The sequence below is a fragment of the Neovison vison genome, chromosome 10, assembly GCF_020171115.1.
Source record: "Neovison vison isolate M4711 chromosome 10, ASM_NN_V1, whole genome shotgun sequence".
Lineage (NCBI taxonomy): Eukaryota > Metazoa > Chordata > Mammalia > Carnivora > Mustelidae > Neogale > Neogale vison.
In genome coordinates this window covers 73191619-73211389 of record NC_058100.1, presented here as the reverse complement: position 1 = coordinate 73211389, position 19771 = coordinate 73191619, and the positions used below count along the sequence as shown (strand labels likewise).

Sequence of the window (19771 nt, the reverse complement as noted above, 5' to 3'; positions counted from 1 at the left end):
AAGCAACCAACAAGGATCAGCTACCACTGTCTGCAGATACACAAACCTGCCACATTTTCAGTCATCCGAAAGCCTCTGACAGAGGGACTGTAAACCCAGCGGTTTTCCTTTGACAATGCCACATCTGCCAATAATGGCGCTACTTGGGATTGCACACTCCTACCGAAAGATCTCAAGATGCTTAGGGGACACCCTCCCACAGGAGAGAAGAGATCGGTGGCTCCTATAAAGGAAGCACGTAGCCATGGCGACCGAGGAAAGCACCGTCCACCGACAGGATGTCGCAAAGCAATCTGGAAAAACTGTCCCCAGATTTGAGTCAGGGAGTCACCTCAATCACTACCTCAGACACTCACTTCCAGTTTAGCTTTAGGTCCTCAGTCTCTCTCCTCAAATGCTAACCTACGACTCCCCTCATCACCCTCTGGGAGACATTCAGCATAGCCTATGGCAGTGCAAAATTCCAGACATTTGTAAACACTGTACGTTTCACTTTTGGCACAGGGGAGAGCTTATAAGTTCTTTATCTCTGAAGTGAAGATCCGAAACACAGCAAGTTCCTATTCTGTATCCACTTTCAGCAAAGGCATTGGCAGTCTTAATACTCTATGTATATACATATACACCATGAATGAAGAGACCATCAAACTAAATTCTTGAGGACATCCATCACAATTTAAGTAGATACTTGGCTAAATGGAAAACAATGGCTTCACAGTATCTAAAGGCATACTTTCAGGTCATAGGACTCTGCGTGGGGGGATAAAACCCTAATATCTGGTTAACAAATGTTCTCCTCTCTGAAGAGAACCAAGAGATAACACTCCAAGAGCTCACCAATTTCTAACATTCTAACCAATTTCTAACATTCACCAATTTCTCATCAAAGACTGTTCAAAGGAGTCAATGACGCACTGAATCGACTTTTTTTTTTAAATGCCACAGATCATCCTGACCTTTAAAAATAAAATTTTTACAAACAAATGACCCACAAAGCATTATATACACCTAAATATACATAAATTATTATTAAAACACAATCATGTATTTCAAGTGCTTGGCAGTGATCCCATCTTGTATTAGCAAAGTTCATGACAGTTTGGAGGCTGGCCCGGCGGACGCTGATCCATTGTTCAAGCGTGGGATTGCTACCATTTGACATTCCATAGGTGGACTCTGGGGAAAGGGCATCTGAAGGCTTGGTCTTAAGATTTTTATAAAGTCTGATTTAAGTATCTGATACAAAAACATAGCACATATATTAAGTACGACGCAAGAACAGTGAGTTAATGAGACAGAAGACATTCTGATCTGTAACCTAGAAATTCACGGCTTCTGACGATATGTTCATTGTTTTTGCAGTGAACTTTTTGTCCAGGATAACATGATCATAAATATTAAAAGGATAATTAAAATAAGAAATTGCGCACTGGGGCACCTGGCTGGCTCAGTCAGTACAGAGTGTACAACTCCTAATCTTAAATCCCTTGTTGAGCGCTGAGATTACTTTAAAAAAAAAAGAAAAGAAAGAAAGAAAAGTAAAGAATCTAGCACTAATGTGGGATGATCTCCTTAATCCTAAGTCTACAGCATGAGACAGCAGAAGCAGTCAACTCTTCGGGTACCTATTTGAACGGAGCCTTTCCTCACGATCAAGATTTCAACTCAAGCAGCTGAGAATGAAAGAGAAAAGGAGACAGATCAGACGGGCTGCTGGAAAAGAGGGGCAAACTAGCACCGTCTCCAGAAACCAGAGCTCTGTTTCACTCTGACTACAACTAAAAGGTAACGGTAGTGTGGAGAAATCAAGAGTTTATCTTGTAGAAGTAAAACCATGAAGACTTCACATACAAATCACGGGTTACTTTCATGGCAGTGAGTAAAATACATCTGTACCGCAGTGGCCTTGGAAAAGAACAAAACCAAAGAGGAATCAAGATGGTGTAAAGTCTCCTGCGGATTAAGAATTGCTCTGATAGCACTATTTGGCTCTTTGTAGGATGCTCGACCCATTCTACCGCAAGAAATGCAGAATCCTCCTTGCTGTCCTACACTCCCAGGAGACACAAAGGAAGGATCCTGGGTGAAGGAAAACAATGTGCTGCGGCAGCGGCAGCCTGGCCTGGGCCTCAGATAAGCAAAGGACTATCAGCTCTTTCTCTAGAACAGCTGTAGTCACTCACAGGGCTCTTGCTAGAGGATCAGTAAACCCAAGTGTTGGCTTATTCTAAATATGCAGCTCAAACACGCAGCTCGGGATCTCCTAAAAATTTAGTAGTAACAGGAGCAGTAAAAAACTCGGGTGAGCAAGTGGGGAAGAAGGAAAGCTGAGTAGAAGAGGGTCCTGTGACAGGCGGGGATGTACCAAAATGAGCATCAAATATCTACAGAGGCAAGTAAAATTTTTAAAATTTTTTAAGTTTTCTAAAAAAAAACAAAAACAAAAACAAAACAAACCAGCTTTATGTAAGAAGAATCAGAGGGTGCAAGTGCACATCCCCTACTCTCCCCATCCCTCTTTTATGTCATTACCTGCAAAAGCTCCTAACTGGCAAAAATCAGACGAAATTGAGGGCCATCACGCTGCTCTGAAGAGAGGAGCACTAGGGAGAACATAGGGAAGACAGACATTTAACTTGTTCATTCACTATGGCCTAACAAAACAATGTGGTCCAAGGACCCATTCTGCTTCGAGGCGAAAACCCTTGTCCCTGATACTTAGAGAGAGCAAGAGACCTGGGCTTCCTTCCCTGAAAAGGAACAATACTGGAGAAAGGGGGTCAGGTTCCTCTGCACCTTCATCTGTCCTCTCCCTGTGGGAGGAGTAACTTATCTGATTATATAAGAAAGACGGCATTTCCTGGGGCAAATAATACAGTATATGTTAATTTAAAAAAAGAAAGAAAGGTTGGTATTTAATTGGCATTTTCTCTTTGGGAAGGAAGTGTTAATATGGAAGTCTTACTTTGACCGCAAGTCCTATTCTGCAAGATTTCAATGATTAGCGCCCTGAATCCAAATTCCACAAGCATCACCCTTCAAATATTTTAACAAATAATGAGAAGAAAGTGAGCATGGTTTGGAACTTAACTACAAGGGACTTGGGTTCTAGTAACAGAGGAATCACGAGCTTGGACTCTCTGCTGTCGTTTAACCTTTTAGCCTCAAGTGCAAAATGACGGGCTGGGTTTAAGAGTGCATTCTAGTTCTAAACTTCTAGAACTTTTAACAAAACTCCCCTTCAAGAAATCAAATAAGATGCTAAAAGCGATCTTTGCTGCACCTCTTATAACTGGGAAAACCCTTTTCTAGGGCAGGGCTTCCCCAAGTGTGGTCTCTGGACCACTTAACCAGCTTCCAGAACACACACTCTTCATGGAAAGAAACCCCTTTGTGGAGGGGAAACAATGCTACTGTTTGAATTGTTTTTTTTTTCTTTTTCCTTTTTTTTTTTTTTTTTTTTTGACTTGGGTTTTTCTTAACAAGCAACCCAGGTGATTTTTATGATCCATAAATTTGTTAATTCCAGTAGGCTATGGTTGTCAAAATCTCATATGCAAACCCCTGAGCATACATCGAGATTTTTTCAATGGGGAAGGCAGACAGGGATATATATAAGAACATCAGCTTAAAGATCTTCAATTTCCATATGCATTACCCCAAGATTTATGTGCTCATATAATGCTCCTTCAGACCTAACATTTTTAATTATTTTCATTTTCACAACTGCCATACTCTGTATTTGAAAGGCTGACTCACACCCATCTAGAATCTTACTACTGGGCAAAGCTTCAGATTATAAAACACCTAGAGGCATCAAACAGAAGAACAATAAGGAAAAAAAAAAAAAACAATTTTCAAGGGACAATGAGGACAGAGTAAAGCAAAGAGAGCTTAGATTAAAAACTCTGTACCTCATCTATCTTAGAACTGTAATTGAGAAGGTTGTGCCAGAAATGTGTTAATGCTTTTATTTGAATTAAAGTCAAACATTTTCTGACTGAAGGGAATCTGATTTGGCTGGTCGAGTTTTAAAATGAGAGCAGGCTTTGCTACTTTTTATGACAGGACTTTTCTTATAAATTCAATTGGCTAAATCTACAACTCTAAAACTTTGAGAAAAATATTTTTAAGGCACATATACAATATACTGGATAGGGTATCCTTTGTTAAGTACTTAAATTTATTTTTAAAAATTTAGATGTCACATTAAACATGTGCAAAAGGAAAACTACCTTAGAATGAGAGCCATGAAATGGAGAAGAAACTGGTTGGGAAGGGTTACAAGGGACAGAAACCGTCCTCTTGGAGTAACTTGTTTTAGGTTGGGTCCTCAGGTGTCTACAACTCACCAGAAGGGAACACACTATTTGCTAATCATATCCTAGGGTGTAAAATGTGCAAAAGGTTACATATAGTTTTTCAAAATTCTTTCAGGGATATATTAGCAAAAATGCTCAGCGTTCTAGGCACACGTGGAAGAAATCTCTTGTTTTTCAAGACTTTTCTTTGGGCTCATCCAAACTGCGTGGACCGATCGCAACCATAAAGTGATTTACAGCATTTCACAACCAGGCTAATCAAATTACTTGTTTGGGTTTTTTTTTTCCCACTGTTAGCTCTAATACTTTTCTAACAGTCACCTTGGATCTGGGTGCCTAAAACCATTCCCTAAGAGAAAAAAAAGGCTAGGGAATAAATTAACTGAAGGAAGAGTAAATCTTCAAGTAACTCAGTAAGTGAATGAATTAAAGTACTTTTGTTTGTACTGGCTTCTCCCAGATCCTCATCTTTAGAGAGAGAATGAAATGGTTAATGTATCTTTTCATGTTAACGGGAGTCCATCCCCCAAACTGATAATCTAGTTCTAAAGAACTGACTGTCAAATTCCCTCTACAGGTAGAAGCAAAAATGTGACACAGAGATGTTTACATAAATAAATAAACAGATACAGAGGGTTATGATGAGTAGAGATGCTCAATACTGACATTTTGATACACACCTGCCCTGTTAATATTTCTCTCCAATTCACTGAGTCAGCTACGCTATGAACACCTTAATAACCAACTGAATCTCTTTCTTGCATATAGGGCAGGAAGCCCCAGCCTTCTTTAATCTTCTGGCACAGTGAAAACAAGTGACAAGATGCCCTGTCCTCCCATGAATAATGTTCCCGTCTCGTGGTCTCTTCTCACACAGACTACATGGCTTCAAGAGATTCCGACAATCCTCCATGTTTTCTGCATCTGTTCTCTGTTCAAAAAGGTTATCGGATTGCTCTCCCACGCTTGATATTGTTTCTTGGCTTTCAGAACTGTGGGCCAAATCCAAGAATTCCACCGAGTTGCAAGGATCAAAAAGTCTGGGGTTTTTTTCTTCCTTTGTACATACATCTTTAGGTCTCACAACTGGAGCTGATATGGTTCTCCGGCAATCGGGGACATCAATTCCTTCATTTTCCTTCTTTTCAGCAGGTATGGCAGTGATATCGGACGTGGAGAGAGAATGGGTTAACTTAGAACAATCCGAATACCAATCCTTCCTCAACGCCCAGCAACGAAAACAGTACCTCTTGCTTGGAGAATTAAATTTCTTGCACTCAGTACATTGCCACTCATCCTACAACGACAAGTGCGGCCAATTAATACTCAAGCAGCAGCGACCAAGCAGCTCAGAAAAAGGGAGAGTGGGCCACATCTCGTGATCTCACCAAGCCAGGGAGACATTCCACGTGAGCGGTCTAGCTTCACATCTGAACACATTCCACAGCCACACGTAGGAAAGTCTACACAAGTTTTGCGATGATGGTGACGCAACTGGCATTTCAAGTCAGAATCTGATACAGCTATCTTTAAGAAAGTCAATTTATTATTTTCGCATTCTATCTAGTCTGGGTGGAATTTACATTGCTTGGTTTTTTTCCCCTGCTGCCTTCTTTTAAGTTCATTTCTCATTGTACAACTTACTCTTTTATTGAGCAAGAGGCTAAGAATGAAGAAAAAGTAACACTTGCATTCCTTCCCACCAATTAAGAAATGTTATAAAATCTGGCAAAAAGGAAGCTTAAATCAAAATGAGGTTTGAAAATTACTATATTACTCATGCTTTCTCCCTGGTCTTAGGATTAGAGGTCATTTACCTTATGCCTAAACCCTACCCTCTGAAAAATGAATGTTCTCATCCTTGAATGCTGGTAACTTTTTTCCTACTTCTCCATATTCAAATGAGAAGATACTAGAGTTCAATGAATTTTAAATGCCTTGCTTAATGCAAAGGTAGCTACTTGGAACAAGTCAAGAGTATTTAATGTGGATAATTGCCTGACTTTGACAGGATCAATGATTTGACACAGGCAATCCTGATTACTTTCAGAATGAAGGCCGCACACTTCACATTTAGAAGGCATAATTCAACTGCCTAGGCCAAGAGGCAGGGACATGACCATTTGTTAAACTGGGTGGTCTTCAGAGAGCGTCAAAACATTCTTGCCAGTTTAAGATCCTCAGATCATCAAATGCTATACAGAATCTGAGAGAGACTTCACAAACATTTGGAATTCATAACTGATGGTGTGTCATAATCTAATTGGCATCACTTTTTCTTTAGTAGTACATAAAATAATAGGGCTTATTAAATTAAATGGCGTCTTTGATTTGATGAAATACAGTCTATTTGCTTAATGGGTTTTCTGGGCCCAAGTAGCCACAGAAGTCTGATTAAGATGGAAACACTTATCTCTGCTATTTATATTATGGTCAAGAACACTTAATGGACCAATATATTCCACTTTATTACTTAGCTACGCACAGACAGATAATTTGCAATGCATTATCATAATGGTCAACAGTGGCAGGCTGGGAGCAGGGGAGCCTCAATACCAGAGACAACCTCCAACTATTCTAAAAGCAGCAAACTATAAAACCCCCTCCCTTCTCCTTCCCCCATCACCCTTCTTCCAAGCAGGCGAGCTGAGTGCAGCACTGGAAGAAAAATGGGGAGCTAGCATGAAAAGAGAAAAGCAAAACTATGTGTGAGTCTACACCTCGGCTGTCACATTTGATGACAAATCCACACCTAATACCTAACAGCTTAATACTCTATCTGCATTTACTAGCCCTCGTTAATGTAAACCTAGGTGGAAATTGGGCCATTCTCCATTGGTTTGTTATTAAGAAAGCAGTGAAAATGTGATCTTTATTCTTGACAAGGAATTTGAGATCGCTTACAGGTCTAGCTTTAGGATTATGGAGGGCTGTTTAGTGGGTAAAGTAGTGTAGGAGTATTTTAAATAACTCCTGTGTATCCACTGCATCGTATCCAAAGAATTTTGTTAGCAGGAAGAAAGGCACACACGGGCATTTAAGTCACCCCTTTCAAGGTGGGGAGAGGATTAGGTCAACTCACCCTCCTCTTCTCCAAATTGCAATAAAAACCTCTAACAAGATATAAAGAAGCCAACATGTCTTAACACCAAGGAAGGCAAGACAGAAACGGGGGAAATGGCCTTCTTCAACACAAGGGCACTGCTGAACGATCACAATGGAAGCCGCAGGTGGCGGGAAACAGCTTTTTTACTAGCTTACTCATACCTCAGAGGTAACTTCTACATCAGTATCGTCACTTAGAGACTTAGAGTCCTCAAGGTCATCATTTTTTCCCGCTTCAAGCACCTGCGTGGGCAAAGACATCTCATTAGTAAGGTTTACCTAGTTTAGATGAGGTTATAATCTGAAAGCAAGAGAGACAGAAGAGCTTTGATTTAAAGCTCACATTCTGGGACACCTGGGTGGCTCAGTTTGTTAAGCAGCTGCCATCGTCTCAGCGTCCTGGGATCGAGTCCCACATCCGGGCTCCTTGCTCAGCAGGGAGCCTGCTTCTCCCTCTGCCTGCCATTCTGTCTGCCTGTGCTCGCTCTCTCCCCCCCCTCTGATAAATAAATAAAATCTTAAAATAATAATAATAATAATACATTTATCTAAAAAAAAAAAAAAAAAAAAAAAAGATCACATTCTGCCTCCATCACTACCACTTGAAAAGCAAACGGCTTACTATGACTCTGTGCGTGCCCAGCAGGCAGCTCAGTAGAAGAAATGACTGGAAAGTGCCCAGAAGGATCACCACATACAAGAGGGCACCCAAATGTATGACCTTAATGAAAATAAATAGGATCAGAGCAGAAAAGCTACAAATCATTAAACGTGGAAATTTTTTTTTATTAAATTAATTTATTTATTTTCAGTAAACAGTATTCATTATTTTTTCACCACACCCAGTGCTCCATGCAATCCATGCCCTCTATAATACCCACCACCTGGTACCCCAACCTCCCACCCAACGTGGAAATTTTTTATCTTGGAAATTTAGGCAGACATTTACAAGAGTAAGGACTGCATGAGAAAATGAAGTGAAAAGCACTACATAAAATAAGGAACTAAGATGTGAAGAATGAAAAAGTAGTTTATGAAAAGTAAATTTCACATTCAAAAGTAAAACTAGTTATGTGCATTCTGGTTGTCTTATAAAAACATGCCCGTTGGGGCACCTGGGTGGCTCAGTCAGTTAAACGTCTGCCTTCGGCTCAGGTCATGATCCCAGAGTCCTGGGATCGAGCTCCGCATCGGGCTCCCTGCTCTGTGGGGAGCCTGCTTCTCCCTCTGCCCCTCACCCTGCTGTGCTCTCTCTTGCTCTAATTAATAAATAAAAAATCTTTTTTAAAAAATTGCCTATGGACCAAGAAAAAGAAAGTCAAGAAATGTGGTAAGTGTCCTCTAAATTTTCAAATTCAGAATTGAAAATTCTAAAATTGGGGTACTTGGGTGGCTCAGTCATTAAGTGTCTGCCTTCAGCTCAAGTCATGATCCCAGGGTCCTGGGTTTGAGCCCCGCATCGGGCTCCTTGCTCAACGGGAAGCCTGCTTCTCCGTCTCCCACTCCCCCTGCTTGTGTTCCCTTCTCTTGTTGTCTCTCTGTCAAATAAATAAAATCTTTTAAAAAATAAAATAAAATTTTAAAAATTAAAACCCTATTTTATGCTCTAGCAAATGGAATAAAATCAATTATGATATAATTAGGAACCTCCTTATGGCAACTTTCTCTCACAAGTTCAAGTATTTTAAGTTCCATGTCTCTCAATGGAAGTTTCCAAATGTCACCTTTGTCTTCATTCCAGCCACTTACAGTCCCTTCTGATGCTACGCATACAACTAGTCTAGCAGGACCCAAGCATCGATCTGCCTATAAACATACCAGGATATCCTTCAGGAATCCAAGTTACTATGAAAGTCCCTCAAATTAAAAAGATGACTCTATTTAGATCTGTGTTTTGTTATATTTACTCAATAGATGTTTACTGAGAATCCTATCAGCGTCAGGCATTGGATCTGCAGTCCAATCTCCTTTGAGACTTGAACACATGCTTTTATGACTCTTGGTGTGCTCACACTGTGTATTTGGAGTTCTAACTCTCTCTCTTCTTCCCTCTTATTTAAACTCCAACTATGTAAGAAGAGCCCACCTGCCTACTTCCATTTAGATATGAATGACTGTGGAAGACATTGAGACATCCAAAAAGTAAGAATTTTTTCCCTGCAGGCTTCCATGGCCACTTAGAACTTTGCCTTGTTAGCGAAGCAAGGTCACCAGAAGCAAAAAATCCACAGTGAGAGATTAGACAAGGAGAAAAGTACAGCTTTTGCTTCTAAGGAAGGAGTTTTACCCATGCAGTCCTATCCTATTTTTAAGAGGGTGTTGGTTAATGTAATATGAACCTGAAAACCGGATAGAGGAAAACATTAGAAAATAAAAAGGGGGGATTATGTGACTCATCTGTGGTACCAAGGGACAGGACACCAGATCTGAACAGAATATACTATGTGCACATAAATACAACCAACGTCAAATTTTCCACACATACCTTTTTGTCTCTTACTTTCCCTACTTCTTCACTTGTTTCTTCAGTGTCTGCAGCTTCAACTTTTATTCCCACACCAAACTGCTCTGATACAGACTCATTCAAAAACCACAAGTCATCTGTGGTGTCTGAAACAATGGCAGTACCTATATCCTAGTAGAAAAAAACAAACATGAGTTTTTGTAGTCGGAGGCTTATCGGTGACATTGAACCAACAGAAATGAACCCAAAACTCTTATCTTCACACACCTCCAAAGAACAGCTAGCCTTTCTTTGGCAGATGTCTATTCATTCAACAGATATCTACTTGGCACCTACTACCTATGAACTAATGAGTGGATATAGGGAGCCTGGCAAGAAATTTTCTATCTTAACAGTAAATTGGGGGGCGCCTGGGTGGCTCAGTGGATTAAGCCGCTGCCTTCAGCTCAGGTCATGATCTCAGGGTCCTGGGATCGAGCCCCACATCGGGCACTCTGCTCAGCAGGGAGCCTGCTTCCCTCTCTCTCTCTCTCTGCCTGCCTCTCTGCCTAAAAAAAAAAAAAAAAAAGAAAAAAGAAAAGAACAGTAAATTGGGTATAACACCTAAGAAACAGTACTGAAAGCTTAAAAGCTAAAGACTCATAGTTGCTCAACTAAACAGAATCCATTCCCTAAAATTTCCTTTCCAAAGGTGGCACACTGAAAACCTAGAAAACAATTCTATTAACTGTATTACTTCCTTTATGGTCAAATAATGTTTACTGAGGGATGCCTGGGTGGCTCAGTCAGTTAAGCATCCAACTCTGGATTTTGGCTCAGGGCATGATCTCAAGATCATGAGACTGAGCCCCACTTACGGTTCTACACTCAGTACAGAGTCTGCTTGAGATGTCTCTCTCCCTCTCCCTCCACTCACCTGCTCTCTCTAAATAAATAAATAAATAAAATCTTTAAAAATAATAATGTTTATTGAAATATAAGAAATACTGATGGTAACTAAAATCTCCTGTCCTGACTCTTTCTGAATTCTTAAACGACTTTAAATATGACGTTCTTTCGCATTCGTCTATGGATATTTTATGACCTGCTTTTCTACACTATTCCTAAGAGAAAACTTACTTTTTTTTGCCACTATTTTATATCCATTCGTTTACTGAGCAAATACTCCCTGAACTCCTATTACGTGTCAGATACTGTTCTAGGTACTAAGTAATAGAATGATGAATAATGAGAAGCCGTGGACTTACATTTCAGTAGGGGTGAAAAGGCAAGAGGCACATAAACAAAATAGAATAACAGGTTTTCGAAGTGAGAAGTGAAAAAGAGACTATAAGTAAGACAAAGGAACAGAACGTTTATGGTTTGAATTAGGGTACCGCACCAGAAGTAATAAAAGTCGTTAAGAGTCTGGATATGTTTTGGATAAAGAGCTGAAAACCTGAATGTGGCATATGACAGAGAAAGAAATTGATACCATCCCTTGAGATTTGGCTGGAAGGACTGGATAGAAGGGAGATTCACGGAAAAGGAAAGGCTGTACAGGAATGTTTAGAAAAAATTAAAAATAAAACCCAGAGCTCTGGGGTTTGAACACGTTCAATGTCCGATCATCTAAGCGGAGGTGGTGAGTAGGCAGCTGAGCACAGAAGCTGGGCATTTAGAGAAGAGGTCAGGGCTATGGATACAGATTTGAGCAGCAGACGCACACAGGTGGCGCTAAATGAGAATTCTTATAGAATGCAGTGGGTGAAGAGTAACCAAGAATGTTACTCTTTTCAAAAACAAAACGGGGGTGCCTGGGTGACTCAGTCATTGGGCGTCTGCCTTCAGCGCGGGTCATGATCCTACGGTCCTGGGATGGGAGTTCCGTTATCGGGCTCCCCGCTCAGCAGGAAGCTTGCTCCTCCCTCTCCCACTCCCCCTAGTTGTGTTCCCTCTCTCGCTGTGTCTCTCTCTGTCAAATAAATAAATAAATAAAATCTTTAAAAAAACAAACAAAAAAAAACAGGTAGTTACTCTTCCAATGTGACATTTACCTGATTTGTCTGTAAATCAGTCGAGCCATTACTTCTAGGTGTATAGTTGCTCCTCAGGTTTCCTAAAAACCACCAAGGCAGCCCAGCTACATCCCACTCCTCAAACCCAAGGTCCAGCTTAGATGTCTCATCTTGGGTTAAGTTTTTTATGAAGTCTTCATCTACAGCGGTCAAACGGAAAGGACAGTAACTACCTACACAACACTAAGAATCAAAACTCGCTTTGTAACACTTATAATCTCTTTACAAGACAGGTCAAAAGAAATTTCTACAGCCAATATATTGAAAGAAACAGAAATCAAATATTGCAGTCACAGAGCCCGGACCTCCTCTCAAATTCAGGAGCCGTTCATTAAAAAGTAATGACACTAAAAGCAGATGATCATTTATCAAAAAATCTAAACTCTGGGGCGCCTGGGTGGCTCAGTGGGTAAAGCCTCTGCCTTCGGTTCAGGTCATGATCTCAGGGTCCTGGAATCGAGTCCTGCATTGGGCTCTCTGCTTGGCAGGGAGCCTGCTTCCTCCTCTTTCTCTCTGCCCGCCTCTCTGCCTACTTGTGATTTCTCTCTGTCAAATAAATAAATAAAATCTTTAAAAAAAAAAAAAAATCTAAACTCTGAAAACACCCAAACAATGACACTGCTCTAGAGGATTTCAAAATGGTTATTTAGCGCCATGTTAAAAATTCAGAGCACGGCAATGACCAAAGAGAGACTTGTTCTAGTACATGATGCCTGATGGTGGCTTGATCCATGGACTGCAACAGTGGTAGCAGAGCGGCCGAACCTGAAGACTGAAACAAGGCAGTCCAGACCGAATGGGCACTCACAAGGTTGTCAAGGCCATCTCACTGCTACATATTTAGGGATGTTTCTCACGAGTTCATGTTCAGATGGCTAACAACCATTATAAAACACCAATGTCCTTTCTGGATCAATGGGCTCTTTTGGGGTTATCTAAGATCTAGAAATACTGCAAACCTCAAACCTAAGAAGGGGCCACATATTCCAAGTAAAAGATCTCGTGTTGTACATCCAAGTGACATTCGAGGTGGTGACTAACATAAATTTGTTGCTACCGGGCACCTGGGTGGCTCAGTGGGTTAAGCCGCTGCCTCCGGCTCAGGTCATGATCTCAGGGTCCTGGAATCAAGTCCCGCATCGGGCTCTCTGCTCAGCAGGGAGCCTGCTTCCCTCTCTCTCTCTCTCTCTCTGCCTGCCTCTCTGCCTACTTGTGATCTCTGTCTGTCAAATAAATGAATAAAATCTTAAAAAAAAAAAATTGCTGCTACCACAACATGCCATCATCCAATCTTTTTTTGTTGTGCTCTCCTCTGTTCCTACTTTCTCACTCTCCTCTACCTCTTCCCGGTGCACCAGCCATTTCCATAGCAACCATGGGTGTTAAAATGTGTTGAGGTGCCCATGCCTAAAAACTTGAAATAAATTGGTCCCTGTCAGAACAAAGGATTACCTTATCTACTTACAAATTATATTGAACCCTGCCCATTAAGTTCAGGGAAAAATTTAGCTTTTTACTTACTCATTACTAGATAATCAAAACCCAAATCCCTGAGATGATGCCATATTAAAGATATCCTCGTCTCTTCAAGCTCTCAAACATCCCGTAAGGGCAATAGAAATATCCTTTCCACATACACAAAGTCTGACCTTTCTACCTACACACTTTTCTGAAAATACTAAGCTCTTTATCCTCAAAATTTACAGCACAAGCTACACACAGTCTCTTACATTGGCTATTCTTACATTTCAAATAGCCTTTTGAGTGGCAAATAACCAAAGACCTACATTTAAAGAAAAAATTACACACTTAATACCATACAGACAGGAAATAAGCTCCCAGGTGACTAGGTAGCTCAAAATTCGGTTGTATGATAAATGGATTCAATTCTTAACATTTAAAACAATTAAAGCAGCATCACGTTCTGGGATGTTGCTAGAGATCTAACCTGCCATTGCTCTAAGTATGAGCCAGTACCTAAACTAGAAACTATCATGTCATAAAAGGCTTGAATAATTTATTATTTTATACTCCTGTAGAGAAAAAATTTTAGGGGATACTTTATTAAGCAGAGCTTGGGGCAAACTTTCAAAATATCAATTAAGTCATTTAACCTGAGCATAGCGTATCTAGTACAGATGGCAAAGATCCGAGGACTATCATCCAAGGGCAAACGAAGGACCTACTAGGCTCCTGAGGGCTCATTCTTGGCTCTGACAGACTACGTATACATCATCTCTGCAAACTTCAAAACTCTACAAAAATTAGCCTTCACCTGAAGCAGATAGATCAAAATAAGAAGCCTAACTGGACTGAATATATACAAGTATGTCAAAATTTAAAAGGCCAAGGCAGCTTGACTAGGTGGTAAATTGATTTATCTGTAGTGATCTTCTATTAGTATGAAACCAAAGGACAGGTCTCACCCCACCAGTCCACCCCAGTAAACACAGGTTGCTAAAAGAGCACTACCATCTTCAAAGTTAACAACGGTCACTAGGGTAAAGGAAAAGTTTTTGGAGAAGAATGAGAAGTAAGGATGACATATGACCCTCCTACTTCATATACAAAGAAAGTGCATTATTATTTTTGGAGTTGTCTATAGAATGGTCTCAATTGCAGCCAGTGCTAAATGTTGAATAAATCCCATTTCTAGAAGTCATCAATAAAAGGAAAAAAAAAAAAAAGAAAGAAAAAGTAAAAAATGTATAGCCTTAACCCAAAACTTACCTTCTCTAGAACTTCTGCATTTATGATGTGAGGTAGGCAGTGCAGGAATATTGCCTTCTTCCGTTCTTTTCCTGTAATTGGAACTTTCTTCTGCACTTTGCTGGAAAAAAAAAAAAAGGGAAAGATGTCTGTCAGTGCCGTAAAAATGACTGAGACCCGGGGATGTAGCAGTTCCGTCCTGGCTCACCAGTCAGCGTGCGGCACAATGGGTTACGCACAAGAAAGAGATCTCTGGAGTTCGCAATAGTCATCAAATAAAGGCAACACCTCTCCTTAACTCACTGTGAGCAGCACTAAGAGAATCCCAAACCTAGGGGAATAAAAAAATCTCTGCACAAAAGGCCAAAATCTACTGTTAAAAATAGGCTATCAATGAAAAGCCTCTAGACTACAAAATTAGGCATAATTCAGAAAACATGAGAAACCCTCAGCATATACCAAGAAGATCATAAAGTTTTCCCAGGTCTCAAGAAGCTTTAAGAATGGCCTGACATGAACTCAACTGCAAAAAGCCTGCTAAAATCTAATAAAGCAGTTTTCTCAAAACACCTACATATGGACACCATCACACACACAGGCATACACAAACCCCAAAGAAAATGCAACTGGAGGAACTGAAGATCAGAAGTGCTACATCCCAAAGAAAAATTCAGAGACTGGAACTCTGTTATGGGCAGAACAGAGAAGTTCACTCTGTCCCTGGTCTGTGAACTCCCAAGAACCTTTCTTGTTAAATTCTTACCACATTCAGAGAAAGGTCTTGGGAGTCCAAGATCCATAGGTACAGAGAAGGGGCCACTCTGTACAACAAAAGAAGTCACCGTGTGGTGATTTTACCTTCAGTTGGTCTTGACTTGGAATATCCATACTGTGATCCTGTGCGAGAGCGAGAGTCTGAGCAGCATCTGGATAGCAAGTAAAACAAAAGGAAAACCTTCCCTGGTAATAACCGTTCTTTCCACATAAAAAGGACCTCAGCAAACAACCCTGGAGCCAGGTGTGCTCCCTAAAGATGTACTTCTCCATGTTGGCTGGGCAAAGCTCTCATCCAAAAGGGAAAAATCAAAACTGATAAAAACAGCAAAGTCCAAGACAGGCTTTGTTCAAAATGTTATTACCAAAATGTAATCTGGGAGAAAATGAAAAATAACTAAAAAATGTTCATGGCAAACTTTCACATTTTTCTATGAAAGTGATTCCAACCAAGAAATAATGGAGAGTATTTTTTATTATCTCTTCCCACAGATGTTTATTATCCAATCTGCCTAACTTGTAAACCACAGCAAAAAAGTTCGGTCTTTAATTTTTACTTTCAACTGTTAAAGTTATACAGGGTTATGAAATCTGAAAATCTGGAATTTTCCTCACTTGCTTCATAACACAATAGCACCTCGTGCAAACTTACATTCTAAAGCATCAGTGATGATTTCCTGGTTTAAATTCCCAATACATAAATATGCAGTAGTTTTTTAATTTTTCCCAGTTACTATAAACATTTCCTAAGAAAGAAGGGAGAGCAGATAAAGTTTTTCTCAAAGCCAGTGAAAGCAAAGAAAACAATAACCTGAGAGTAATTCTCAGATAGTCTGAGAGAAATGTATTTTGAGGACTTGGAAATTTTTCAAGCAGAACAGAAGATGAAAACTCAGCTACAGGAAAACGACAAAGTGCAGAGAATTTAGTAACCTAGACTGCTCATTATATGAGGTTATATGTAACTGAAATGTTTCCAAATAAGTCTACCAAGGGTTGGGTTCGTTAGCTATTATCAGGTCCAGAGATAAGACATTTATGGAGAACCCCATCCTCACGTCATAGAGGCTGCCAGGGAAAAGAATATGGATCCTCCAAGTGGTTTGATAATTCAGTTAGTTTGCACAACGCAAAAAATTTCAGAACTGTAATCCTAAAGAGCGTGATTTCTACAAGCATTTTTATAGGTCAACAGAGAATACTGAGAAGTTCGAGAGATAGCATTTTCTGACCCCAGTGGTCTTCAAAGATCAACTAACGAGACAATGCAGATAAAGCATTTCTTTACTAAAGCAACTTGATATTGTCCTTTATAGTTCTAATGCCTTCCTATATCTTCCTCAGGTTAAAACATTTAGAAGCAGGGCACCTGCATGGTTCAATCCGTTGGGCATCTGCCTTCGACTGAGGTCATGATTACAAGGTCCTGGGACTGAGCCCTAAGTCAGGCTCCCTGCTCAGTGAAGAATCTGCTTCTCCCTATTCTCCTGCCCCTCCCCCCAACTAGTGAGTGAGCTCTCGCTCTCTCTCAAATGCCCTCTCTCAAATAAATAAGATATTTTTTTAAAAAAATGAAAATTTATAAGCAAAAAGAAATTATGTGGGAAAACCCACAACGTACAAAGGAATTTTAAACTAAATAAAGCCTGTCATTTATTTGTCATTTTGTTGGTATACATGTGGAGATTTGGACAAATGCCTCATAAAAGAGCCACCTTTACTTTAAACAATGACATTTTCTCAACCATCAAAATAAAATGTTTAACCCACTTGCAAAGGTGTACAACAGGTGATATAAAAAACATTTTTCTCGTTTGTCCTTTTAATTAAAACACAAGCAACCCAATTCATTCAGATCAACAGCGATAACCAACCACAAGCACCAAAGCAAGGGCAAGTCAAGAGCAGACAATCAAAAGTATTTTGGGGCAATATTCTGGTTTTTAACATGGTACTATGGTTATACAAGATGTCAGTTATCATTTGGGGAATCTGGGTAAAGAATATTTGGAACCCTTTATTAAACTTTTATTACTTTTTTCTAACTAAAATCATTTCAAAGTGACAAGAACAAACAAAATCTTTTAAACATTTCATGTTAAGAGAGAAATGTGTTAAGAAAAATTAATTGGGGCAAACTGTTATGACATCAATGTGTGGCACAATGAAAAGCCCAAGAACCAGTCAGTCAGAAATATCCATTCTACCAATTATCAGTGGCACCTAATCTTGGACAAATCATTTATTCTATTAAGAGCAAAAATCAAAGGGGCGCCTGGGTGGCTCAATCGTTAAGCGTCTGCCTTCAGCTCAGGTCATAATTCCAAGGTCCTGGAATCAAGCCCCGCATAGGGCTCCCTGCTCTGCGGTGAGCCTGCTCCTCCCTCTCCCACTCCCACTCCCCCTGCCTATGTTATCCTCTCTCACTGTGTTTCTCTGTCAAATAAATAGAATCAGGACTCCTGGGAGGCTCAGTTGTTAAGCATTTGCCTTTGGCTCGGTTCATGATCCCAGGGTCCTGGGACTGAGTCCCACACTGGGCTCCTTGCTCAGTGGGAAACCTGCTTTTCTCTTGTGTTCCCTCTCTCGCTGTGTCTCCTCCTTCCGGCAAATAAATAAATAAAATCTTTTAAAAATAAATAAATAAATCAAATCTTTTTTTAAAAAAAGCAAAAATCAAAACCACAAACAAACAAAAACCCCTCCGTTTCAGCATCTCCAGACCTTCCTCGCAGGGTTGTTGTTAGGATCAACTGAAATATTATTGAAATGTTCATTTTAATAGATGGCATGTTAAATGCTCCAAGTGCAAGAGAAAGAGAGAGGAAAAGTGAGAATTAGACCCACTCGACTTATCCAGAGAACAATCAGAAAACAAATTCTACTGAAAGCGTAGATCAGCAAATGATAAAATCCTCCGTGCAGTTCAGCCTGCAGTGAACATCCCAGGAAAGCCCTACTATTTCACAAGTGACTGAATTTCAATAAAGCGCTATATTATTTGCAAGGCCTTCCCTCTCAACAGAAATTTACAGCTGGGTGAAGTGAGCAAATGGCTCAATGAAGACAACAGGCTCCAAAATTCAATGTAAATTCAAAGACACACTTCACTACGAAAGCAGTCTCTCTGCTCTCACGTTAAATCATAAATCTTTATTAGGAATGGATTCTTTTCAATTAATTGTTTCACTAAACTACTAGAAGATAACCAATCTAAAAGAATCACAAACTTGGCTTTCTTTAAAGGATAAGGTTACCTAAAATCTAATTTGAAACTCACAAAAGGCCTTCACAGAGAAATGGGGGGGGGAGGGTTTCATTATTTGGAAAGGAGTAACAGATAGGGTTACATTTCAGTTATATCCAGTTTTCACTGATTTCTAACACACTACACTTCAGACCCCAAGAGCAGTCCACTTCCTGCACATACAGAGTAATTTAAACCCAGAGGACAGTATTTAAAAGATATGGAATTGGGGCACCTGAGTGGCTCAGTGGATTAAGGCCTCTGCCTTCAGCTCAGGTCATGATCCCAGAGTCCTGGGATCAAGCCCCACATCAGGCTCTCTGCTAGACAGGGAGCCTGCTTCCCTTCCTCTCTCTCTGCCTGTCTCTTTGCCTACTTGTGATCTCTCTGTCAAATAAATAAATAAAATCTTTAAAAGATATGGAATCAAGCAAAGGGTGTCAGACAAACTGGCATTCATACAACAGAAAGCTAAAGCCATTAGGTGAAAGGTTCCTGGGGACCCTGATAACAGATAACAGCATGTGTGCCCACAGAATCAACATCACTGAAAGAGGGACAAGTCGACCTTTACATGGCTCAGGTGTGATGCAAAAGATGTACAAAGCACCACCTACGAATTCTCGGCAAAAAATTTAAACTTGAAACTATTCAAGCGTTACTAGTTTAATGGAAATAAAAGAAACAGACAAGCAGGTTAAAGGACATCATAAGGATACAATCTTGCAACCACTAGAATGTGGGAAATTCTATAGGACAAATGATCCATTTCTTCAACAAATAAATGACATAAAAATAAAAGGAGAATTGTTTTATAAAGATACTTACAGGCATATCAACCAAACGCAATGTGTGGACTTGGTCTGGATCTTGATTTCAACAAGCCAAATGTAAAAGGCCTTTCTGGGATAACTGGGGGTCAACTATACACATACTGGCTATTGGATAATATTATGGAGTTATTATTTATATTATTAATAATTTTCTTGAGTATAAGAACGACACTACAGTTCTGTTTAAAGGAAAATGGTCCTTATCTGTTCGAGATTTTAAAAGTATATCCAGATGGAAAAAAAAAAATAAAATTAAGAAT

General features: G+C 39.9%; 1 protein-coding gene across 9 annotated transcripts in view; it reads right to left on the bottom strand.

Moving 5' to 3' along the window:
- Positions 1-911: 911 nt before the first annotated feature.
- The window catches only part of MDM4 (MDM4 regulator of p53), a 42875-nt gene continuing 24015 nt past the window's right edge, over positions 912-19771 (bottom strand). For 3 of the 9 annotated variants that reach the window (XM_044267695.1, XM_044267694.1, XM_044267696.1), the window contains 6 exons: positions 15516-15583; positions 14679-14778; positions 11928-12088; positions 9913-10062; positions 7590-7670; positions 912-5619 (listed from right to left, as the gene is read on the bottom strand). In XM_044267695.1, the coding sequence (XP_044123630.1) occupies positions 5041-5619; positions 7590-7670; positions 9913-10062; positions 11928-12088; positions 14679-14778; positions 15516-15583 (1139 nt within the window). In that variant the 3' untranslated portion in view covers positions 912-5040. Of the gene's footprint in view, positions 5620-7589; positions 7671-9912; positions 10063-11927; positions 12089-14678; positions 14779-15515; positions 15584-19030; positions 19450-19771 lie in introns of those variants that run through there. The other 6 variants (XM_044267697.1, XM_044267698.1, XM_044267700.1 and 3 more) reach the window with 6 other exon arrangements.